The sequence below is a fragment of the Suricata suricatta genome, chromosome 10 (assembly GCF_006229205.1).
Source record: "Suricata suricatta isolate VVHF042 chromosome 10, meerkat_22Aug2017_6uvM2_HiC, whole genome shotgun sequence".
NCBI classification, from domain to species: Eukaryota; Metazoa; Chordata; class Mammalia; order Carnivora; family Herpestidae; genus Suricata; species Suricata suricatta.
In genome coordinates, this window is record NC_043709.1 from 125,384,601 (window position 1) to 125,406,896 (window position 22,296).

General features: G+C 49.3%; 1 protein-coding gene across 1 annotated transcript in view; it reads left to right on the forward strand.

Moving 5' to 3' along the window:
• The window catches only part of FRMD4A (FERM domain containing 4A), a 619,483-nt gene that overhangs the window by 480,929 nt on the left and 116,258 nt on the right, over positions 1 to 22,296 (forward strand). Inside the window, exons 7-8 of the mRNA XM_029955588.1 lie at positions 5,754 to 5,846; positions 17,594 to 17,678. Coding sequence (XP_029811448.1) covers positions 5,754 to 5,846; positions 17,594 to 17,678 — 178 coding nt within the window. The remainder of the gene's footprint in view (positions 1 to 5,753; positions 5,847 to 17,593; positions 17,679 to 22,296) is intronic.

The window sequence follows — 22,296 nt, forward strand, 5'->3', positions numbered from 1 at the left end:
TCTCTCTCTCTCTCTCTCTCTCTCTCTCTCTCTCTCTCTCTCTCTCTCACACACACACACACACACACACACACACACTCTCTCTCTCTCTCTCTCTCTCTCTCTCTCACACACACTTGAAGGCCACTATTTGAGAGTTTCTAGCAGAACCCCTCGCCCTGAGCTGTCCTTGAGGAGAACACATATTTCCAACAAAGGATAGGAACTAGCTCAACATCCTTCCATTTGAAGAGCGCTCCGCCCACCCCCTTTATCCAGTGATGTCTGTAAGACTTTCATGTTCTTTCGTTGGCTTTCTTTGGAACCTCATCCCACAGGCAATGACCTGTCTACAATACCGACCTCCAAAAGGCACAACGCACTGTTCTTGCTAGGGGGTCCAACAAGCCATCAGCTCAGACAGACTTATCACACACGTCCACCCTCCGGTAGCGCTCTATAAACAAAGCCCTCCTTAGGGTCATCTCTATTGAAGGTGCCAGCCCTCCAACCAAAAATCCATTTGTATTATATGTAGAAGCTTAAAGCAGTGTGTTAAATGAATGCATCCAATTCCTGTTGCCTGGGAGCCATTGCATATTTATTACTGACCCAACGGTCTGACCTATAGCCACCATAAACCAAATGAGTGTTATCTTGCTCAGCGTTAAAGATAGTTATCAGTCAACCAGTATCATAAATACTCTGAGTGTCTGCTGAGGCTTTTTTTTTTTTTTGCTTTGTTATTGGTAAATGCACTGATGCGAATTCTCAAATGAAAAATCAATAGGAATAATGAAAACCGAGCTATCAGACATCTCTTAGTTAAACTGAATAGAGAAAATGCTCCTTTGACCTATTTGTTCCCCATCCCACCCCAACGTAAGGAAAAAAGAAATATTTGAAGAAAGGACCTGGGTGCTGGGACTGTGGGGTGTTAGGCAATGAAACGTCCTGCACAGTGAGGAATCCTTGATACTGATGGCATTAGCAGATGTGACTTTGAACCAAATACAAGAGCAGAAAATAGCTTCATGAGCCAAAAATGGCGGCCTCCCGTGGACTGGAGTTTCCAGTTTACATTTAATCCATCTCTTAGCTTCTGCCCAAATATCACGCAGTTATCATCAGGGATTTTGGATGAGTCTCATGTCCCTTTAGTCTTTGTCTATGTAAGCAGTGTACAGTGAAGAGATTTTTCCAGTCACATAAAATGGAGCGGGCTGGCTTCCTTCCACCTGAGGGCCCCAGGGCTCCGGGCAGGGGGACAGCTGCCTGTCCATGGTTGTCAGACCCCCCGCATGTGGGTGCATCATGCTGTCCCTCACATCCCTCAGTTGTGGATTCAGGAATTCAAGTAGAAGAAGTGGAGAAAAGGAGTTCATTTCTCCTCGGAGGCTAGCTATTCGATTTGGGTGGATTCCGGCCTCTGGTTCTTGCTGCTTCCTGACCATTTTCTTACTTCCTAGCTGTTTAATTGCTTGGTAAATGCTAAGTCAATATACGGCTGCAAACAAAAGAATTTCCAATTAAATAAATGCCATTCTTTAAAAAAAATATTTAATGTGGAGGCGCCTGAGTGGCTCAGTCGGTGAAGGGTCTGACTCTGTTTTGGCTCAAGTCATGATTTCACAGTTCGTGAGTTCAAGCCCCATATTGGGCCCCGTGCTCTCAGCACAGAGCCTGCTTGGAATTCTCTCTCCCTCCCTCTCTTACTTCCCCTCCATTTGTGCGCTCATTTGCTCTCTCAAAAAAATACACTTAAAAAGAGTTAATGTGGGGAATGAAATTAGAGAGGGAGTCTTTTCCTCGGTTGTTTTCTGTTAACTCAGATGACGAAGGGCACGGAGCAGCCTCAACAGAGTGGTATCCAAGTGACACCTACGTCTGTGTCTCCTCATGCACAGTGTCCCCACTTGGGGGTTCTTTGCCGAGTGACGCCTTCATTTCCCCCTGAGACCCAGGCCGACTCCACAGCAGCCCGTGTGGTCAGCAATGTGGGGCCACTGGATGGGGCTGTGGATTTATCTTGTGAGGGTCCTAAAATGACGGTTCCTGCCAGACCCTCTCTCAAGATTCCTGCCAGGCCAGAGATTAAAATTTAACTCTGTGTGGTCAGTGGTTGGACTGCTATTCTCCCTTTTCTCAGATTCTCTACTTAGTTGGCATCCGAACATTCCAGAGCCAGCCAGTCAAAGCTGTTTGCATCTCCCCTATGGACGCAGAGCCCATCCCCTGACCCGGCTTCTTCACAGAACTCTCACACGCCGAGCCAGGACTGCCCCTGCCCTTAATCAGGTTAGGGCCCGGGACCAGACGGCTGGGGGGCATCCCCGATGCCTCAGAGCCTGCCAGGATCACTGAAACGCGTCAACCCGAAGCTCCTCCCCTTGCCCTGTCTTGCCTTTCCCATGGAAACCCCAGTAAAGGCTCCGACCTTGGCCTTCTCCTTATTCCTTGTCTGCCTTGTAACTAGCACGGGGACCTTCCCGTGGGCTGGCGGGGCGGAGCGTGCCTCACATTGCTGGAGGGGCTCTGAATAACATTCAGCTTTAATTTGAGCGGCGGCGTTGACCTCTGCGTTGTCACTCAGTCACCTTCGTAAATTGAGCTGCAGGCACAGATCTATTGCTTTTGGTGGCAGTCATTGAATCAGTGAGCTTGTGCCTTTGAGCGCCTCATATTCATCAGGCACGGTGATAGGTGCTGGGGACGAATTTTTTTTCAAGAGTTGAAAACCTCAGAGACATGGGTTACATTTTTTAAATAATTGTATAAGAGTGTGTTAAATGCTTTGTAGACGACCCAAACAGAACTCTGGAGAAGTTTGAAAGAAACCCCAGACGGAAGCAATGAAGGAAGTCTTCTCTGAAAGACCGGAAGTCAGCCTTGAACAGTGGCTGGTGTTCAGACAGTGAGGATGGAGAGACTGTCCCCATGAGGAGAAACAGCATGATCAGAGTCATCGTTTCAAGCATGCATGTAGCCTGTTTGCAGGAGGCTGAACCTACAGGGGAGATTCTGGGAGATGTTGGACATTTTCAGAGGCAGGAAGAGAGTGGCTGTAACATATGACCCAATAATTAGGGCCAACGGTTGTGTTAACATCTTGCGCTGATCACACACACACTTTTACCTTATGAGGTAGGTCTCTGTTTTTCAGATGTGTAAGGTCTGCTGGGGAGACAGCATATACAGAGAAAGTTCCATAGGGTGTGGCAGGCACGGCACTGTGTGTGCCCGGGTGGGTGCCATGAGGGGCCAGAGGGGAGCCCATGCCAGGCTGGTGTGCAGTGTGGGAAGGTGGGTCAAGAAAGGCCTTCTTGGGGGAGACACAGGAGACCTGGGGCATGAAGGGTGGGTCAGGCTTCACTTGGTGAGGAAGGAGGGAAGAGCATTCTATGAGGAAGCGCGATGAGCTAAGGCACAGAGTTTGAAATGCCATCACCCTGGGGGGCATTGTCAGCATCTCGGGTATGACCGGAGACAAAGTTGGCACCAGGCCTTCTCTTTCCAGATCTCGTGTTCTAGTTAGTTGGGAATTTATCCCACCTTTTCTTCTGGAAGAAGTTGATCCAGTCAACTTATTTAGGAAACTTTTTCCCCATTGTTTTTTGTCCTTCCTCTACCCAGAGAAGCATAACCAAAATTGAAAGGTAAAGTTAAGAGGGGAAAAAAAAAACCCTGTTTTTCTAGATGGAGATTCTTAGAAGGAGGGAGAAGAACCAAAGTTCCTCAGGTGGCCACCCTTCCAGAAGCAGATTCGAAAGGCGTCTCTCGAGCCACGGCCCTGGGCTCCCTTGAAAGAGGGATTTTGTGCAAAGGGTGCAGCCTCAATGAAGTCTCAAAATGGAGGTGGAAGCTTCTGGTGTGTTTTCTGTCTTGCATTTGTTGGAAGCGAGCATTTGCTTGGCGGAGCAAGCATTTGAGTGCAGTGAGCCAGACAACCTTTGTCTCACATTATCCGCAGAGTGAGTCCAGCCTGGTCACATGTGCGTCTGTATTATAAATGTGTCACACAGTGTTGTAACCTTGAGGAGATAGACACCCCTGCTCATACGTGTTCTGTGGCTTTGCCTCGCTCTGCAAAGATCCCTGTCCTCAGCGTGGTCTCCCAGGCCCGGCCTCATCCCTTTCTACACACAGGATACCAACATGCCGGATGTCTTCCCACCCCAGGGCCTTTGCACATGCTGGCGGCACTGCTTGGAACTTGATACCCCTTCTCTTTGCTAAGTCTTACTGTTTTTCAGATCTCACTTAGAATGCCAGGCAGTGCTTCTCAGATCCCAGACTCCATCAGGTCCTTACATGTTCTCATTACTCATGGTCCTTGTGCTGTAGGCGTTAGGTCCTCATACCATTCTGATTAGTAATTCTGTAATGAATTGAAATAGCAGTTGAGTCTCCCTACAAGAATATAATCTCAAGGAGAATAGGGATCATGCCTATTCTGTTCACTGCCACATCTCCAGTCCCTTTTTCAGAGAAGGTGATTAATATTTGCAAAAAGAAGAAAAGGAGGAAGGGAGAGAAGGAAGAAATGCACAAGTGACTCCATCTGTATATCATCAAATATCTCTGTGGTTCGCTGTGTAAAATGGCTTGAACGAGGTATATTTGGCGTATGATAAACACGCATGTTGAAGAGTACAGCTTGATAAGTCTTGAATGTGACCGCACCCACAAAACGATCAGTACCGTCAGAAAATGAACATACCCGTCATTCCCAAAAGGTCTCCTCTTGCCCCGCTGCAAGCCCTCCCTCCCATCTCCCAGGCACCCACCGACGTATCGATGGAGAGGGGTTTGCACCTCCTGGAGTCTTATGTAGACAGAATCCTACAGTCTCTACTCTTTTGTGGCTTCTTGCACTCCACGTCATTATTCTGAGACTCACCCATGTTGCTGTAAGTGTCGGTAGCTCACTGTCTTTGTTGGGGCAAAGTATTCCGTTCTGTACTATGTGATGCTCATTCCCCTGCTGAGTAACATTTGGGTTGTTCCCAAGTTGAGCTGTTACACGCAGAGTGTCTGTGTGTCTGTCTGTGAGGGTGTTGGCATGGGTCTCACTTTTTTTCTCAGGTAAATACCTAGGATCAGAAAATGTCATATGATGGGTGTAAGTTTCATTTTTTTTTTAAGTTTATGTATTTTTGAGAGAGAGACAGCGTGAGCAAGGGAGAGGCAGAGAGAGAGAGGGAAAGAGAGAATCCCAAGCAGGCTGTGTACTGTCAGCACAGACCCTGACGTGGGGCTCGAACTCAAAACCACAAGATCATGACCTGTGCCGAAACCACGAGTCACATGCTTAACTCACTGACACCCAGGCGCCCCTAATTTTTAAAGAAACTGTCTGTGATTCACTTTTCACCCTGTTCTGCTTCCAGCAAGATATTGTGAAGTTTGTTCATGTTTTCTAATGTAAGTTTTAAGTCCTTCAGGAAAAAAAAAGGCACTGAGGAGTGTGGCAGGAAGGGAATTATGAGAGAAAATGATTACATCTTCATTTCAGCGCAATCGAGGAAATCGAGAGCCGATTACTGACCTCAGACTTTTCTGATTGCCATTCCCCTCCTTATGTCACACAGTATCTGCCACAGACTCGGTATTTTCCAGATAATTCCTGGAGGTTCTTCAGATATTGAAAACTTGCAAGGGAGGGGAAGGTCCCCCTCGATCAGTGATCTGGCCTTCTAAAGCACACACACCTTTGTCACAAGAAGCTTCTGCAGTCTCCAAAGTCCTAACCAATTTGTCTCTCTTCTCCTCAGGGGACACTTAAACTGGCTTCAACTAGATCGAAGAGTGTTGGAACACGACTTCCCCAAAAAGTCAGGACCAGTGGTTTTATACTTCTGTGTCAGGTAGGTGTCCGTGTCCATCCTTTTGCTTCTTTTTCCTTTGTCCAGAGAAGTCTGGGAGGGCAGCATGGTTACACGAAAGGGAGATCAAGTTCGTCCTGGTCCATTGCCAATGACAGAAGTCACAGTATAGCTACATTCCCAGTAGACGTGACCATAGGGCATGAGCCTCCAAGGCATGTCAGTGTCTGTGCGGGGACACATGCGCTTGTGCCCTGTGCTCGGATGCTAGTGCGGAATGAAGACAAGAGCCCCCTTTATTTGGTTTTGAGGGGGGGGTATATATTTTAAACTGAGCCTCCTATAATAACACAAATCCTTAGATGATGATGATGATGATGATGATGATGATGATTTTGGTGGTAGCGGTTATTTGGAGCGACATCACAGATGTCTGTCTCTTCTTTCATTTTATCACACATGGCATGTGGCCCCTTGAAACTGGCCTATTTTATCCCGAATAAGGGTAGTTGAAATGCAGCAGCAAAACACGGATCAGTGCATTCCCCAGTACGGGAGGTATGGCGTAATCAAATACAAAATCAGTGGGCATCTTCTGTTCACGAGGCTGTTATAAGTCTTATTTGGGGACTGCAGAAAACATAATTTGCTTCTCATGGTTAATATTTGCAAACATCTTTTTCTGTGTGAGACAAAAAGAGGGCGCAAGTGAGCAAGGGTGAACAGAGCGAGACAAAGAGAATCCCACAAGAGGCAGAAAGAGAAGCGGGGCTCACGCTCACCCAAAGTGGGGCTTGAGCTCACTCGATGCAGGACTTGAACTCACCACCCATAAGATCATGACCTGAGCTGAAGTCAGATGCTTAACTGACTGAGCCACTCAGGTGCCTACAAACATCTTTTTTTTTTTTTTTTTTTTGGTGTTTTTTGGTGTTTTTTGAGAGAGAAAGAGAGTGGAAGCTGGGGAGGGGCAGAGAGAGGAGGGGACAGAAGATCTGAAGTGGGATCCGCGCTGAGAGCAGAGAGCCCGATGCGGGGCTCAAACCCACAAACCGTGAGATCATGATCTGAGCCGAGGTTGGACACTTAACGGACCAAGCCATCTAGGCGCCCCAACATTTGCAGACATCTTATGAGGGCAGCTGGACTTCTCACCTCCATTTGCAGAAGGTTTTGGCAAGTCGGAGAGGGGGCCTTGTCACAGGTTCAAGGGCAAAGCCAGGATCTGAGCGTCCAAATCCAGCAGGAGCACCCAGCCCTTAGAGCCACCAGGAAGTGTCTGCAAAACCTTCATTACGTGTAACCATGGAGGCATTGAATCTCGAATGCCTCCATCTTCCAATGAATACTGAACACTCACACCCAGCACATCTCCCCTGTTCTTTTCAAAGAAGTTCAAGAGCAGGACACAAACAGTTCACAGTTCACTTCTTCCTAAAGAGCATGGTCAGAGATGCAGTTTTAGACATAGCCATCCTGATGTAGCAAAAGGCATTAGAGAGCCTAAATGAGAGTTAAAGGGCCTTAATCCTTTACCTTAGCTGGTGGAGCAAATTTAAACTTGCATTCAGTGCCCTTTTTATTTGTTATTTTTAATTTTTTTGAACATTTATTTATTTTTCAGAGACAGAGAGACAGAGTATGAGCAGGGGAGGGGCAGAGAGAGAGAGGGAGACACAGAATCCGAAGCAGGCTCCAGGCTCTGAGCTCTCAGCAAAGAGCCTGACGTGGGGCTTGAACTCATGAGCTGTGAGATCATGACCTGAGCCGAAGTTGGCTGCTTGACTGACTGAGCCACGCAGGCGCCCACCCCCCCTTTTTACTTGTTGAATAGTTGCACACCTTCTAGAGCTAATATGAGCCATTTCCGTTACTGCTGGGCGTGATCTTGATGTCAGAGTCTATTTAATGGTGGTCATATTTTTCTCAGCTGAGTGGAAAAGTAGCAGCAACAGTGCCACCAAGAGGAGTGGCAGCATCAGACAGAGCTCAGTTGAATATAAGCGTTTCATTAACCTGTAATGGAAGGTGGCTGAGTACCGGCCAGATGTCAGGATCTCTCCTCCTTCCCACCACTTTCTGCCAACATTTATCAAGAGGAGAGAATCCTGGGCTGGTTGTGTATTACGTGTTTTCTGGAAGGGTCTGTTAGGAGCTGAGTTATCGGTGGATTTGGGGAACTGAGCCTTGGAGGAAAGCTTGGGGCACCCTGAGATTGCCCAGTTGACACGTTTGTCACCAGGGATACGCTGACACTCCGGGCTGGCTTCTCGCCGTGAGACCAGATGCCCACAGGAGAGCTACGGAGTAGATGCGTGCTAGCCCTACGGAGAACCAAGAATGACCCCGGTTTCCTACTTACCGCACCAGGCACCTCGCCAAACACGTCCCGGAAAAAGCTCTCCCAGCCCACACTGAGGGACAGACCCCCAGCAGAATACTGTCCCTGGGCTGAGCTCCTTCCATAGCTCGTCACAAAAGCTACTCTTTGTGGAGAGCCTCTGCTTTATACGTGCAGGTAGCTCTTGGCCACCTGAGAGCTTCAAACGCAGGAGGTCCAAAGCCAAAGTCATCATCTCGACCTGCCCGGGCCTTCCGTGGTGGCTCGCAGCTGGGACCCTTTTTTCCATTCCGTCCTATAGGCTTTCACCCTGAAGTTTTTCCTCTTCCTCAGATTCTCAGGTGCGTTAATTCCCAGCTGCTTCCATCCTCCGCCCTCTTTATTACCAAACCCAGTGCCCCCTTGCCCGACACTTGGACTTTGCAGCCACCTCCCAGGGTGGCCGTCATCTTGGCACCAGTCACAGAAGATTCTGCCTCCCAGACCCCGCTTTCCGGCTCCCTGAGTAGTGCGGTAGCAAAACGCCAACAGTCTGTTTTCTCCAGGAGAGGAGGCGGGTTCCCTCCTGCAGGTGAATAGCGCATTTCTACCTTGATGCCTGGGAAGAATTCCCAGCTTAGGACTCGGTGCCTTTCCAGGGATGCCCACAGGTGGTTTTCTCCGAAGGAGTGATATGAAAAATTATCTCCAGACCTGGACTATGCCGGAGTCCATAAAGGGGCTCACATCCAAGTGGGCGATTTCCCTGTGTGCGCGCACTGATCTTTGTCAACCAGAGCGCGTCTGCCGGGGCTCCAGCCTCCAGCACGCGTGCCTGCCTGCGAGCGGTCTCTCCAGCCACTCCCGGCCTTTCTCCTTTTGTTTAAACATCTATTGATCGCATTTCTAGAACACGTGTTCCGCTAGCCTTCATGGAAAAGGAGAATAAAAGCCCCCAATAAAAGACCAGAGAAAAGACTGCCCTAAGCCAAGATTTAGGAATTCATCCAGTGGAAATATTAACCCTGTATCACTGGGGGTCACAGTTTGGGCCACCATCCCAGCATGGCTTATTATTTGGCGATTATATATTCTTTTGCCGTAACACATATTTAAAACATCTGTGAGAGAAAGGGCAGATTTTCACCTCTGTTCAACCGATTATGAAAACTAAGACCCAAATGGATTCAACAACATGAATTTGAATTTAGAGAATTCTGCTCCATCCTCTGAGCAGCCCTCCTGACGGGCATGAGGCCGGTGTCAGGCTGCCAGATATTCTTGGAATGGCAGGACAGAGGACTAAGAATCTGTCTTCACAGACCCGTGATTCAGCCTATAAAGGACCTCGACCTGCCTCCTCCTTCCTCAGATCGCCAGGAGTGGTGATCACTGTGGCCTGGGAGTCTTAATAAATACCTGAAAAGGAAAAAGGTCCGAGGGAGGGGAGCTACCCATTATTAACCCCCGATCCGTCATTCAGGATGGCTGTAAATCTTCACAGCCCTTGAGTAGGGTTACTCCTAGTTAGAGGGACCGAGGGGAGGGCTCAACATGCAGACCTCCCCCCGCAACACAGCCGGTCAGTAATCACCTCTGTTCACTTAGCTCTGACTCCAAACCTGGGGCCCTTCCCCCTTCCCCACGCTGCCTCTCTCTCCACCCGTGAAAAGCAACTCCATGATTGGTCACCAGGCTCAGGATCAGTGACCTTGGTCCATCTCGCGTTCCACACTTGGCTGGGGCTTCGGAACCAGGGTCCACCTGCAGAGATGGTGTCAGGGATGGACGCACCCCCACTGGGTGAGAGGGTGCAGAGTGCAGCCCTGATGTTCTAGATCTGGCGCCGCTGAACTCCCGAGGGTCTGTGACAGGGTGGCCGGAGGACATCAGCCAGCCGCAGCTTGGTGGTGGGTGGGAATCTCTGCATTGATGGAAGAGGCTTCGTAGATGGTGAAGCAGGAATTTGCAGAAGCTGAAATACATGCTACTAGTCCCACTTGGGAAACTCCTGCCATTTGCCCACCAGGGTGAGCATCAGGGGGAGGCGTTCTATCCTGCACTGTGCTCTCTGCTCCCCTGTAAAGAAGACTCCACGGCCCCAGTGGCACCCTGAGCTGTCTCACTGTGGGGCCAGGAGAGCCAATCTCCACTCTCATTCCAGCTGCAGGGAGAGCGAGCTTTGCCTCTTGGGGAGACCATGCCATGCACCGACCGCTGGCAGCGAGTTCAGGTTCGTTCAGTTCTGATGTACAAATATGCACCAAGCACCTGCTGTGTCCTGGGCACTGTCGTAGGAGCTGAAGTAGAGTGATGAAACTCCTCCCCGCGTGCACCTGCACAGCAGTTTCCCCACGTTCCGAGGCCCTCTCAGCCTCTTGTCATCTCTGCAGTTCAGTCCAAACCCTGTTAGGCACACTGCAAGCTCCCCGCTCCCTTTGGGGCCGGCCCCTGTGCATGTGCACACCGCACACACACCCGAAGGTGGGGGGCATGAGCTCAGTCACGTATGTCTTTTATGTCTATCCCCGAGCTGCTGAGTGTGGTGTGGGGAAGGGGATCGCACAGCTGCACGTCGGTGCATGACTGCTTATGACCGCTGGCACACAGGTCGTCAATGTTTCTGTCACTTGTGCCTGCTCAGCGTCCTCTGCGCTGCCCTCCGTGGCTTTTCCTCCAGACCAGAAGCTCACCTCTTTGCTCCAAGAAGGCAGCTTTACCTGTGATTTTTGTGGAGGAAACCAAAGCCAGCCCAAGTGAGCTTTGTCCACTTCCTGCTCCCTTCCTTCACTGTGTCCGCCATCTTTGTGGCCATCTTCCCAGCCTCCCGCTGCAGGCGTGCTCCCATGCTCGGCACTCCCCCCCACCCCCTCCCTGCAGAGGAAGACTCACCCTTCTCCCTGCGTCCGAGGCCGGCAGGTCCACGCGTGCTCCAGTTCCGGCCCCTCCCAGCACCTCCAGGAGCTCGCTGCCTCCCCGTCTCTCATCTCTCTTTCTCTGTCTAATGCTGCTGCTTCTCCACGGGTCCCTCCCTGCATGACCATGACTCTTCCTCCCTGACAAAATGCCCTTCCCGACTTGCATCCTCCGTCAGCTCCTGCCCCCTTTTTCCTACTCCTGCCCACAGCAGAGGTCCGGAAGGATAGGTCTGCCCTTATCTGCTGTCTCCACTTATCTGCTGTCTCCACATCCACTGGCGTCTCACCTGGTGGCTGTGCCATCACCCCCATGGTCACTGGGAGGTGTCTCGGCCCCAGACGCCATAGGCGCTCCTCTGCTTGAGTGGATGATGTCCTCATCTGCATGGCCTCAACCTCACCCCTCTTTCCTTGGCACCTCCTTCTGTGAACAGCACCACCACACACCCAGCTGGAAACTGGGAGTCAACCTTGACTCAGCTGCGTCCTTGCTTTTCTTTATTCACCAACTCCTCTCACTTCTGTGTCTTAAAATTTTTTTGTTTTATTGATTTTTGAAACAGAGAGAGACAGAGCATGAGTGGGGGAGGGGCAGAGAGAGAGAGGGAGACACAGAATCTGAAGACAGGCTCCAGGCTCTGAGCTGTCAGCACAGAGCCCGACCCGGGGCTTGAACCCACAAACCGTGAGATCATGACCTGAGCTGAAGTCAGAGATGCTTAACCGACTGAACCACCCAGGCGTCCCTCACTTCCATGTCTTCAATAGGTCTTATACCCCCCACTAAACCTTTCCTGGTGGTGGCCCCTTTCGGTCTCCTGTAGGTTACCAGTGAGTATCTTTCCAGAATTCCTTTGTGATCCCCTACTCAGAATTTTCCTGGCCTCCCGCCCTCCTGCTGCGGTCATCCTTATGCTTATATTCTGTGCGCTCTGACTTCTGCCTACCTGGCAGCCTCGTCTCCTTCTGTGCCATCACCCCCACATACCTACAGGATACGCAGCCCACGGATTGGTGTCTTGAGCAAGATCACATTCAACTACAGACCAGTGTTTAGGACCATGAGCCACCTCCCCAAATTTGAGAACAATGAGCATCTGGTTGGTCCAGGCAAGCTCAAGAAATAGGTCAAGAAAAATTAGAAACCCCCCCCCCCCACACACACCCAAGGAAATCTGCCGGTATTTTTGTAGAAACGTGTGTGCTCAGAATGATTCCTCCGTGTCTGGGCTGGTTTTTTCATTGTGTTTTCTTCAGCCAAGTGTCCCTGCAACTCTGATTGTCCACGCTGTTTGCAGGAAAATAAACAGAGATTAGATTTGTCTCCTCAAGCGGGGCTTCACAAACAATAAACTGAACTGAGCACTAGAAAAAAAGAAAGAGGCGATCCCAGGAAGCTTGAATCTGAGAGACTGGATTTTACAGTCAAGTTTGTGTCCTGACGGTTGGTGTCTTTTCCTGGCTGGTTGAGACAAGCAATTGCTATTTCCCGTCACCATGGTAACAGTGGTGGCCTGGATCTAAAATGAGGTGCTCGCTAACCAGAACTTGCTAGATCTCAACTGGGTGCCCCAGTTGCGATGTTAGAGCTGTTGAAGTCCTGAACATCAGAGATATTTGGCCCCAGAAATGCAGAGCGGTATCAATTATCCTTTTCATTACGGTCGCTCCTTTTTGCTGCTGGAAGTCAGCCTTCCAAATGTGACATTTGTGTGCGTAACAAAATGAAATCAGCGGTCCGTTTAATTAACACTTGCTGTAAATATTCGGTGATTCTCAAGTGCCGAAGGGAGACTGTGAGAGGGAAGAGGAGGAGCTGGGGGTGGAGGGGGGGGGGGCGGGCAGAGGGGGAAACCTGACCCAGTCCGTGGTTGGACACCATTCAAGCTGCCACGGTCCGCGGTGTCCACGTGTTAAAGGGGACAAGACTCCCAAGGCTTCAGAACCTCTTGAGTGTTGTATGTGGCCAAACATGCAACAGCACAGCACACATTTGCTCCTAGTTCGGAGCCTCTGGTGAAATAGCTCAGGTCGGCATCTTCTGGGCCAGGTTGGGTGTGACATTGCTTGTAGAATTCAGGGAATGGACTCAACCAGGTTTTCCCTTGGCCTGGAGCAAAGATTGGTCTCAAAAAAGAAAAAAGAAAAGATGTAAGATTCAGTACTTCTAAATGTGCTGAAGAACACATTTTTATGTGTAAGGTTTATTATTACTCCAATACAGTGAGGCCAGCACATCAAGGGTCGATGAAGATGGCCATTGAAAAGATAGTTTGCTATTCACTCTTCCCAAGAGGAGGGAGCAGGCCACACCAGGCAGAGCCACAGGGCCACGCAGGGGTGAGCCAGGGTTGGTCAGGAGGCAGGGGGAATGAGGGGAGATGTGGGCAAGAGCCTTTGTTTTGTGGTTTCTACAGGAAGGAATGGGTGAGGCAGGGGAAGCAGGTTTAAGCCTCGGCTACTTGGAATAATTTTAGTGGGCTTTGGGGCATGCGGGCTGCCCAGAGTTGTCTGGCCCTGGCCCTGGGGCGATTAGGGCAGGAGCTTAGTAACCTGGTGTGTGAGTGCAGGAAGGGTGTGTGAGCTCTGCATTGGTCTGAAAGGTGAGCTCACATCTCTAGGAACTGGTCAGCCCTGGGAGGGGCCTTCCCTCCAGAGCCACCAAGGTCCCAGATGTCAGAGCACCGGAAACCCACGGTTAATACAGAGCCAGACTTGGAACTGTCCGCACGGACCCTGTGAAATCTACAAGAAAGCCTGCAGTTCCTTGGGTTTACCCAGAGACACAATTTTCTTAGTGAACCAGGTCTTTGAGGACGCCCCCGCCCCCCCACAGGCCCACACTGGTAGTTAAGGAAATGCAACACTGCCACCTACTGCCAGAAAGGAGGAGCTCCCATGAAAATGAAAAGGAACAGAACTGGTCTAAAAAAAAAAAAAATCCCTACTTTGTATCCAAACCATCAGTGTTTCCTGCTTCCCCAGAAGTTTCTACTCTCAGGTGCTCCCATAGTTTACCCTGAGCCTGGATTGAGATGCCCGAGGGCTGTTTTTCTCTGGACATTTTGACTCGCAGGATTTCCCTAGCGCAGACAGAAAGTTCAGGGTGAGTTAAATATCCAGGGTTACGGAATAATATGACAGGCCTGGGGCCCACAGTGCTTTCCAGGCTGTTTCTCGGTGATAAAGGTTAACAGGAAGCTGCTTTCCAGTTTCTGTAAGAGGAGGTGGTTTATTTTCCTCACCTCAGAGTGTATTGTTATTTCCACTGTCTTCCTGTGTCTTCGAAGCCAGACAGCAGAGAACTCGGTGCAAATGAATGCTGTCTCAGAGAACAGGACTGGCCCTCTCTTTGCACTTTCCGTTGCTGGGGGAGTCGGGGGTGGGAGGGGGGAGTATTGTGTTTTACTCGTACACTGTTGAGAAAATTGTGGTGGGGGAGTTAGTGAATGTCTTCACTCCTTAATTCTCAAGAGTTAAAACAAAAGCGGGGCGCCTGGGTAGCTCAGTCAGTTAAGTGATCTCGTGGTCCGTGGGTTCAAGCCCTGTGTCGGGCTCTGTGCTGACAGCTCAGAGCCTAGAGCCTGCTTCAGATTCTGTGTCTCCTCTCTCTCTCTGCCCATCCCCCACTTATGCTCTGTCTCTCTCCACCTTAAGAATAAATAAACATTAAAAAAAATAATAAAACAAAAGCAATAAAGACATAAGGCATTTTGTTGGAAATTATGTCTTTTCAGACCCAATAGATTTAGACTCAAAGTTATTATTCCAGAACTAAGGTCACTCGCTGTCAAATTCAGGAAACCTCTGCTGCTGTTCTGGTTTTAAGACTCAAGGGGACCAGTGACTTGCTTGTACAACCTTCTGTGTTGGCAGGGAGCGAAGGGCAGAGAGGCAGGGCCCGGGGTGGAATGTAAGCGCCCCCCCCCCCCAGCAGGGGATTTGGAGACATCCGGGAATCACTTATTTCCTTGCCCTCCTGCAGGGCCTTCATTGCCCAGCTCCCTGTCCTGTCCTGTAAACTCCACCCAAGGGCAAGTGGGGAGCAGTGAACTTGAAAGCAGCGTCTTTCACTCACAGTGACTAAGAAGCCTGTGTGTGTACCAGGTGCTGTATTCAGGCTGGCGATGCAAAAGACAGTGGGATTTGGGCCTAGGCCTCTAGGAGGAGGGAGCAGCCTAGACAGAAGATGCCCCAGGGAACAGAAGAGTGGGCCCCTGGGCCAGACCCTTAGCAGGGGTGGAGTCCTCCCTGAGGGCTTGCAAGCCTGGTGTCCTGGAGTGAGGGCAGAAGGGGGCGGGGCTGGGCTGTGGAGGGCGGTGGTTTCTGGGGTGAGAGCAGTGGCTTGAGCAAAGGCTCCAAACAAGATTCATCTACAAGGTGCCAGGCCTACAACTCAGCCTCCTTCCCTCCCTCCCTCCCCTTTCCCCTCCCTTCCTTCCTCCCTTCCCATTTTGCTATTAAACCTTCACAACACACGTGGATTCTTTTTATTAAATCAAATGTGACTTGTTTTGCTTTAAGACACAGAGTTTGTGGGGCACCTGGGTGGTTCAGTCAGGAGCGTCCGAACTCTTGGTTTCGGCTCAGGTCGTGATCCGGGGGTCGTGGGACCAAGCCCCACATCAGGCTCCATGCTGAGTGTGGAGCCTACTTAGGTTTCTCTCTGTCTCCCCCTCTTCTCGTCTCCCTTGCGCGCGCGCGCTCTCTCTCTCTCTCTCTCTCTCTCTCTCTCTCTCTCTAAAATACAAATAAATAAAGTTTAAGAAAGACTTAGAGTTTGCTGCTTCATCTCTGCTAATGGAGAAGTGAAAGTCTGCACTCCCCCCCCACCCCAGACTGCGGCAGACCCTTTGCAGAGACATCCATGACCTAAAACCTGCTCCAAAAGCCTAAAGCAGGTGCTTTCTTTTTTCTTTTTTTGTGGGTTTTTTTTTTTTTCAGGGAGAGAGCAGGTGGTAGAGACCCACCAGCCTGCTCATTCCCAGGCTTTGCAAGAATAAGGACCATACTGCCATCTCCACACATTTTATAGACTCCCGTGTGGTGTGAACTGTGTTAGTACTGTGCAGTGAAAATCTGTGCTAGTATCAGAAGTTACTCTGGGTCACTCACAGATTTAAGTGTATCTGCCTTATGTTGATCATGGCAGCCTCTCTGTGCACGTTGGGAAAGTGAGAGAGACATTATTAGTCTACAGGCAAGGGGTGGCCAACCGGTAGACTGTTGGCTAGTCCTTGCCTAAGGATGTGTTTTGTTTGCCTCATACCATGTTGGTTAGCTCTTCTGACCGTTGTTGGAATCTGAATGAGTTTCCAGTGTTAGACAGCAGTAGACTTTTGGTGCAGAACCACTGACCGGTTCCCGCTGTCTTCCAGCACAGTCTGGAACACAGAAGCCCAGAGAGATTATGTGGTTTGCCCTAAGTCATACAGTGCTGGGCCCAGATCACTGGTCTCTTGATTTCCTCCCCAGGTTTCTTTCCATCACCTTGTAACGCTGTTCTAGAATGTAGCGCTTGTCTTCTCCTTTCACCTTCCGCCACCTCAGGGTGGCTCCTGTTTCCAGGGGCGGCCACCCCCACGCAGGGCACGTTCCTGTGCAAGGCTCCACATTCCGTCACCCACCCCCATGACCACAACCGCTACTCCCTACCCGAACCTGGTCCTCAGACAAATACAAGTGCCTTGTCTAAGTAATTTAATGTACTCCAAAGTTGATGTGTAAAGGTGTAGTAAATGTATAAAAAATTTCAGCATGTTTCATCATGAAAAAAATCTATAAGCTCCATCTGGATAAAAATCCAGTCTCATTTGGCTTCATGCATTAATAGCACAGTGTTCCCAGCACTTGCTGCAGCTCTCAGGATATGCAGAAATCAAACCACACCTCACCACCTTCGGGGAGACAAAGCGTAACCATTTCAAAGAGAATTAGGGCCCCCCTTAACTGAGCAGAAGAAATTATCTTTAAGAAATCCAAGTCAACAATGATTAGGACAAAAAAAGTAATATATTGAAAACTATTTTTAATTGATTTTTAAAAATTATATGAGAGAGAGAGATCACAAGTAGGGGAGAGGGGCAGGTGGGTAGAAGGAGAGAGACAGAATCGTAAGCAGGCTCCGACTCTCAGCGCAGAGCCTGATGCACAGCTCAGTCCCACGGCCCTGGGATCATGACCTGAACCGAAATCAAGAGTTGGATTTTCAACCGACTGAGCCACCCGGGTGCCTTGAAAACAAATAATATTATTAATAAATTGGAAAGCAGATCAGGAAAAGGAAGGTAGATGGTCAAGTTTAATCTTACTCTTGGAAGCCGATGGCAATCCCAGCTCCTTGGCCATGGTGAAGGTGGGCAGCCATGGCCGTCCCAATGTGCTACAAACACTCTGCTTTCTTTCAGAAAGGAGCCATAGGCAAACAACTGATAACACCTTTTTCGTTTTCACGGGGATTGGGAATTCTGGTCCTCACATCCAATCCTGTGGCTCAGAAAACAGTTGATCTCTGCGTGGTCAGTTGCTTCATTTGCTGTCTTGTCTTTCAGGTTCTACATAGAAAGCATCTCATACCTAAAGGATAATGCCACCATTGAGCTTTTCTTCCTGAACGCTAAGTCCTGCATCTACAAGGTAAGAACTTTTCCTTCCTGTTCAGCTTTCCATTGAAATCCAAGAGCAGCATTTGAAGCTGCTAATCCTGAGTTGTTGCCCTGATGTGATTGTATTAATTAGTAGGCGTAGTTTATAAATGATTTACTGTAAAAAAATGAGAACGTCATGAAAGTAATACGATGTGTTTAATAACGGGACTTGTCTGGATCCTGTCGCCCGTGGCATCTCAGAGGTGTACCTTCGCCCCTCAACCTGGCAAGTGAGACAAAGGGGAGACGTGATCAGGGGGCGGATGCAGAGGTCCACACAGACCAGTCTCTGAAGGATGAGTGGACTGCTTATAACCAAATGCATGCGTATTGACCATTTTTAGATATTCTAGCAACATCTCTCGGAGTGGTGCAATTTGCATCAATTGGCACTTTAGGCTGGACACATTTTTTTTAAGGATGCTAAAATACACATAAAATGTATCATTGTGATTAGTGGTAGGTACACAGTTCAGTGATACTCGGTGCACTTACAGTGTTTTGCAACCATCACCTCTATCCATCTCCAGGACTCTTGGCATCTTGCAAAACTGAAACGCTTTCCCCACTACACTCTAACTCCCCGATCTACCCACCCCCCAGCCCCTGGCCACCACCATCTTAACTTTCTGTCTCTATAAATTGGACTACTCTCGGGACTTCACCTAAGTGGATCCTATAGTGTTTGTTCTTCTGTGACTGGCGCATTTCACTTAGCATCACAACCTCAAGAGTTATCCACATTATAGTACAGGTCCGAATTCCCTTCCTTTTAAAGGCTCAGTAATATTCCGCTGTATGCACAGACCACATCGTGTTTATCCATTCATCTGTCAATGGACACTTGGGTTGCTTGCCCCTTTTGGCTATTACATTTGATGCTTCCATAAACGTGGGTCTGTAAATATATCTCTTCAAGTCCCAGCTTTCAGGTTTTTCAGGTTCTGTACCCAAAAGTGGAATTGCTGGATCATATAGTAATTATATGTTTCATTTTTTAAGCTGCTGCCATATTGTTTTCCACAGTGACCGCACCATGTAGTACTCCCATTGCATAATGGTTCCAGTTTTTCCACATCATCACCAACACTTGTTGTTTTGTGGGGTTTTTTTTAATAATAGCCAACCTAATGGGTGTTAGTCAGTGTCTCATTGTGATTTTGATTTGCATTTCCCTAGTGATTGGTGATGCTGAGCATCTTTTCATATGCTTGTTGGCCATTTGTACATCACCTTTAGAGAAATATCTATTCAAGGGACAATTCTTTCTTTTTAATTTTGTTTTTTAATTCTTTTAACTTTATTTGTTCTTGAGAGAGACAGAGCATGAGCAGGGAGGGGCAGAGAGAGAGGGAGACACACAGTCCGAAGCAGGTTCCAGGCTCTGAGTTGTCACCACAGAGCCCAACACGGAGCTTGAACCCACAAACTATAAGAGCATGGCCTGAAGTGAAGTTGAATGCTTAACCAACTGAGCCACTCAGGCGCCATTCAGGAGACAATTTTTAATTGAGTAGGACAGTCCTTTGTACCGCGTCAAGTTCATATGCTTATAGTGTTTCATTTCATTGGATAACCCAAAATGCCCACACACATTTCCAGCATACACCCCCTCCCTGGGGAAAGGGGCTTACAGAACACCGCCCGGGTTGAAAGCCTCTACTGGGAGAACATATATATGTATGTATATATGTATTTGTTATGTTTTATTTTTTAATATATTTTATTGTCAAGTTCATTTCCATATAATGTTTCCAATGCTCATCCTAACAAATGCCCTCCTCCATGCCCATCATCCCTTTTCCCCTCGCCCCCACCCCCATCAACCCTCAGTTTGTTCTCAGTATTTAAGAGTCTCTTATGATTTGCCTCCTTCTCCTTAACTATTTTTCTCCCCTTCCCCTCCCCCATGGTTCTCTGTTTCTTCTGTTCCACTTATGAGTGAAAACATGGTATCTGTCCTTCTCCACCTGACTTATTTCCCTTAGCATGACACCCTTGAGGTCCATCCACTTTGCTACAAATGGCCATATGTCATTCCCTCTCATTGCCATGTAGTACTCCATTGTGTATATAAACCACATCTTCTTGATCCACTCATCAGGTGATGGACATTTAGGCTCTTTCCATGATTTGGCTATTGTTGACAGTGCTGCTATGAACACTGGGGTACATGTGCCCCTAGGCATCAGCACTTCTGTATCCCTTGGGTAAATCCCCAGCAGTGCTATTGCTGGGTCATAAGGGATAGTTTTTTGAGGAACCTCCACACTGTTTTCCAGAGCAGCTGCACCAGTTTACATTCCCACCAACAGTGTAGGCGGGTGCCCATCTCTCCACATCCTCGCCAGCATCTATAGACTCTTGATTTGTTCATGTTAGCCACTCTGACTGGTGTGAGGTGATATCTCAGTGTGGTTTTGATTTGTGTTTCCCTGATGATGAGTGATGCTGAGCATCGTTTCATGTGCCTGTTGGCCATCTGGGTGTCGGGAGAACGGATCTAAAGTAACCACCCACACTGCTGCTCATGAATGAAGACTTCAGGGCGGCACCTCAAGGCAGCTCATTAACCACCACAGAGGAAGCTGGTATTTAAGGACATCGTACTGTGGCCTGCTGGGAGCTGAGTGCTCTCCATAAGGTGTGCAGCTGAATCTGCACAACACCTTGCGGTGAACACTACTTGGTATCCCGGTTTTCCCTGGGAGGAAGGTGAGGCACGGGGAAGTTAGGAGATTCACATGAGGTCACCTGTCTCCTGAATGGGAACATCAGTGAGGCCCAAGCTGGCAGCCTGACTCCAGTTCATGGGGCTCGGCCAGGCTCTTCCTAGAGTGGAGAATGCCCGGCAGCCACAGAGGACTTCAAAGCTAAGTGCACTCATTGTAAAGTGCTCAATGGCTGTCCTCAACGAAGTCTGAGGAGATCCTACTGCCTCTATTTTCATGTTTAACCGAACCCTGTGTGGGGAGATTGCAACAACCCAGTAAACATTAACACACACACACCCACCCACCCACCCACCCGCACACGCACACACACACACACACACACACACACACAAGTTGGATTGGTATATCAGCCATCAGTTTTTCTTCTAGAAGTACTTCAGCACATTCATTTGCTGCACAGAACAGTCCCTCTAAGTGCAGGTGTCCACAGTGATGGAGGACCTGGTAAGGATCAAATTCAGTTCTGTGAAAGGACCTCACTTGGTGACAGTTGCTGAGCCAGGACTTAAGCTGGCTCAAACCCAGACCACTCAAGACGTCGGTATTTCGGGGTTTTGCTGAATGGAGGAAAAAGACACTAAATGCAGGTCCAGGAACTTGCAGATTCCTTCCTCTCTCTAAGCACGTTTCCTCATCAAAGCGTGGAAATACTAATACCAGCCTTACATGGCTTCCAGATGGCGAGAGTCTCCGAGGGTTTTTGTTCAATGAATGGGAAGGGCCTTGGAGAAAGTTCAGGAATAAAAAAATCGAGCACCGTCCACCAGGGGGCACACTGGGGCAGTGAATGTCTGGCAACTCCAGTCCCCCAAACTGATGAAATCCGCTCAACAGGGCAGTCAAAAGTGGCCCCAGACATGCTTGTCCAGACCCCTCGGAGAAGGGGGAGAAACAGCTTCTCTCTCAGAGTTGTTCAGTTTGGTCCAGATATAGATACTTAGCTGGGTCTCAAGACCGCAGTGGTTTTGAATACCATGCTTCGAGAAGACTGGGATCCATGGAAAATAGAAGAGGAGAAGAAATCCTCAGGTTCTCCAGGTAGAGGTAGGTGTGCAGCCACGTTTAGGGCCATGGCACCCACAGCATCAGCCTGCCTGCCGGCCCCCCCGGGCTGCTATCTGTCACCCAGAACCCCGGCTATCACTTCTCAGGATCCGAACTGGAGCCTGGCTTCTCTGAACTTTCTACAGGAGACCAAATAGGGTCACAAGACTGCCTGTCTCCCTCCCGTCCATCAGAAATAATATTTTCATTTGCAGAAATTGACCCGTGGGCTTATTTAAAATGTTCACTTGTAGCATGTAATTTGAGCCTCATGGGTGAGATAGACCCAGAATCTTTAGTTTTCCAGACAAAGAAACTGATGTCAAGGAGGTGAAGCAACTTCCTCAAGGACCAGGGACGGGAAGTGATTGAACAGACAGATGGGCCAGTTTTGCACGGTTGTAAATATGCAAATGTGGGGGGAAGGCCGGGTGCAGAGTGGCGGGAAGTTTCAGATTTGGAGCCCCGCACATCCGGTTCCGGTGAAGGGAATGCAGTGGAGGGCCACGCCCTCTGTGACGTCCCCAGCCTTAATTTTCCTCTTTGGTGGAACAAGGACGTTAAAGGCCCCGACCCACCACCTTCTTGGGAAGATGAAGCAAGGCGAGGCGGGAGTGCAGTTGGTTAGCGCCGGGCCGGGCGCAGGATGAGCTCCTGCGGTGGTGGCACTGCTCATGTGAGCCCAGAACCGGGTGTTCATGTTGGCGGAGTTTCTGTGTGCCGCTGGGCACTGCCCCTGGCACTTCGGAGGCCTGGAGGAGCCCGGACGGCAGTGCCAGACATGCCTGGAGATGATGCCGAGAGATGGGGGCTCCGGTTTACGTTGTG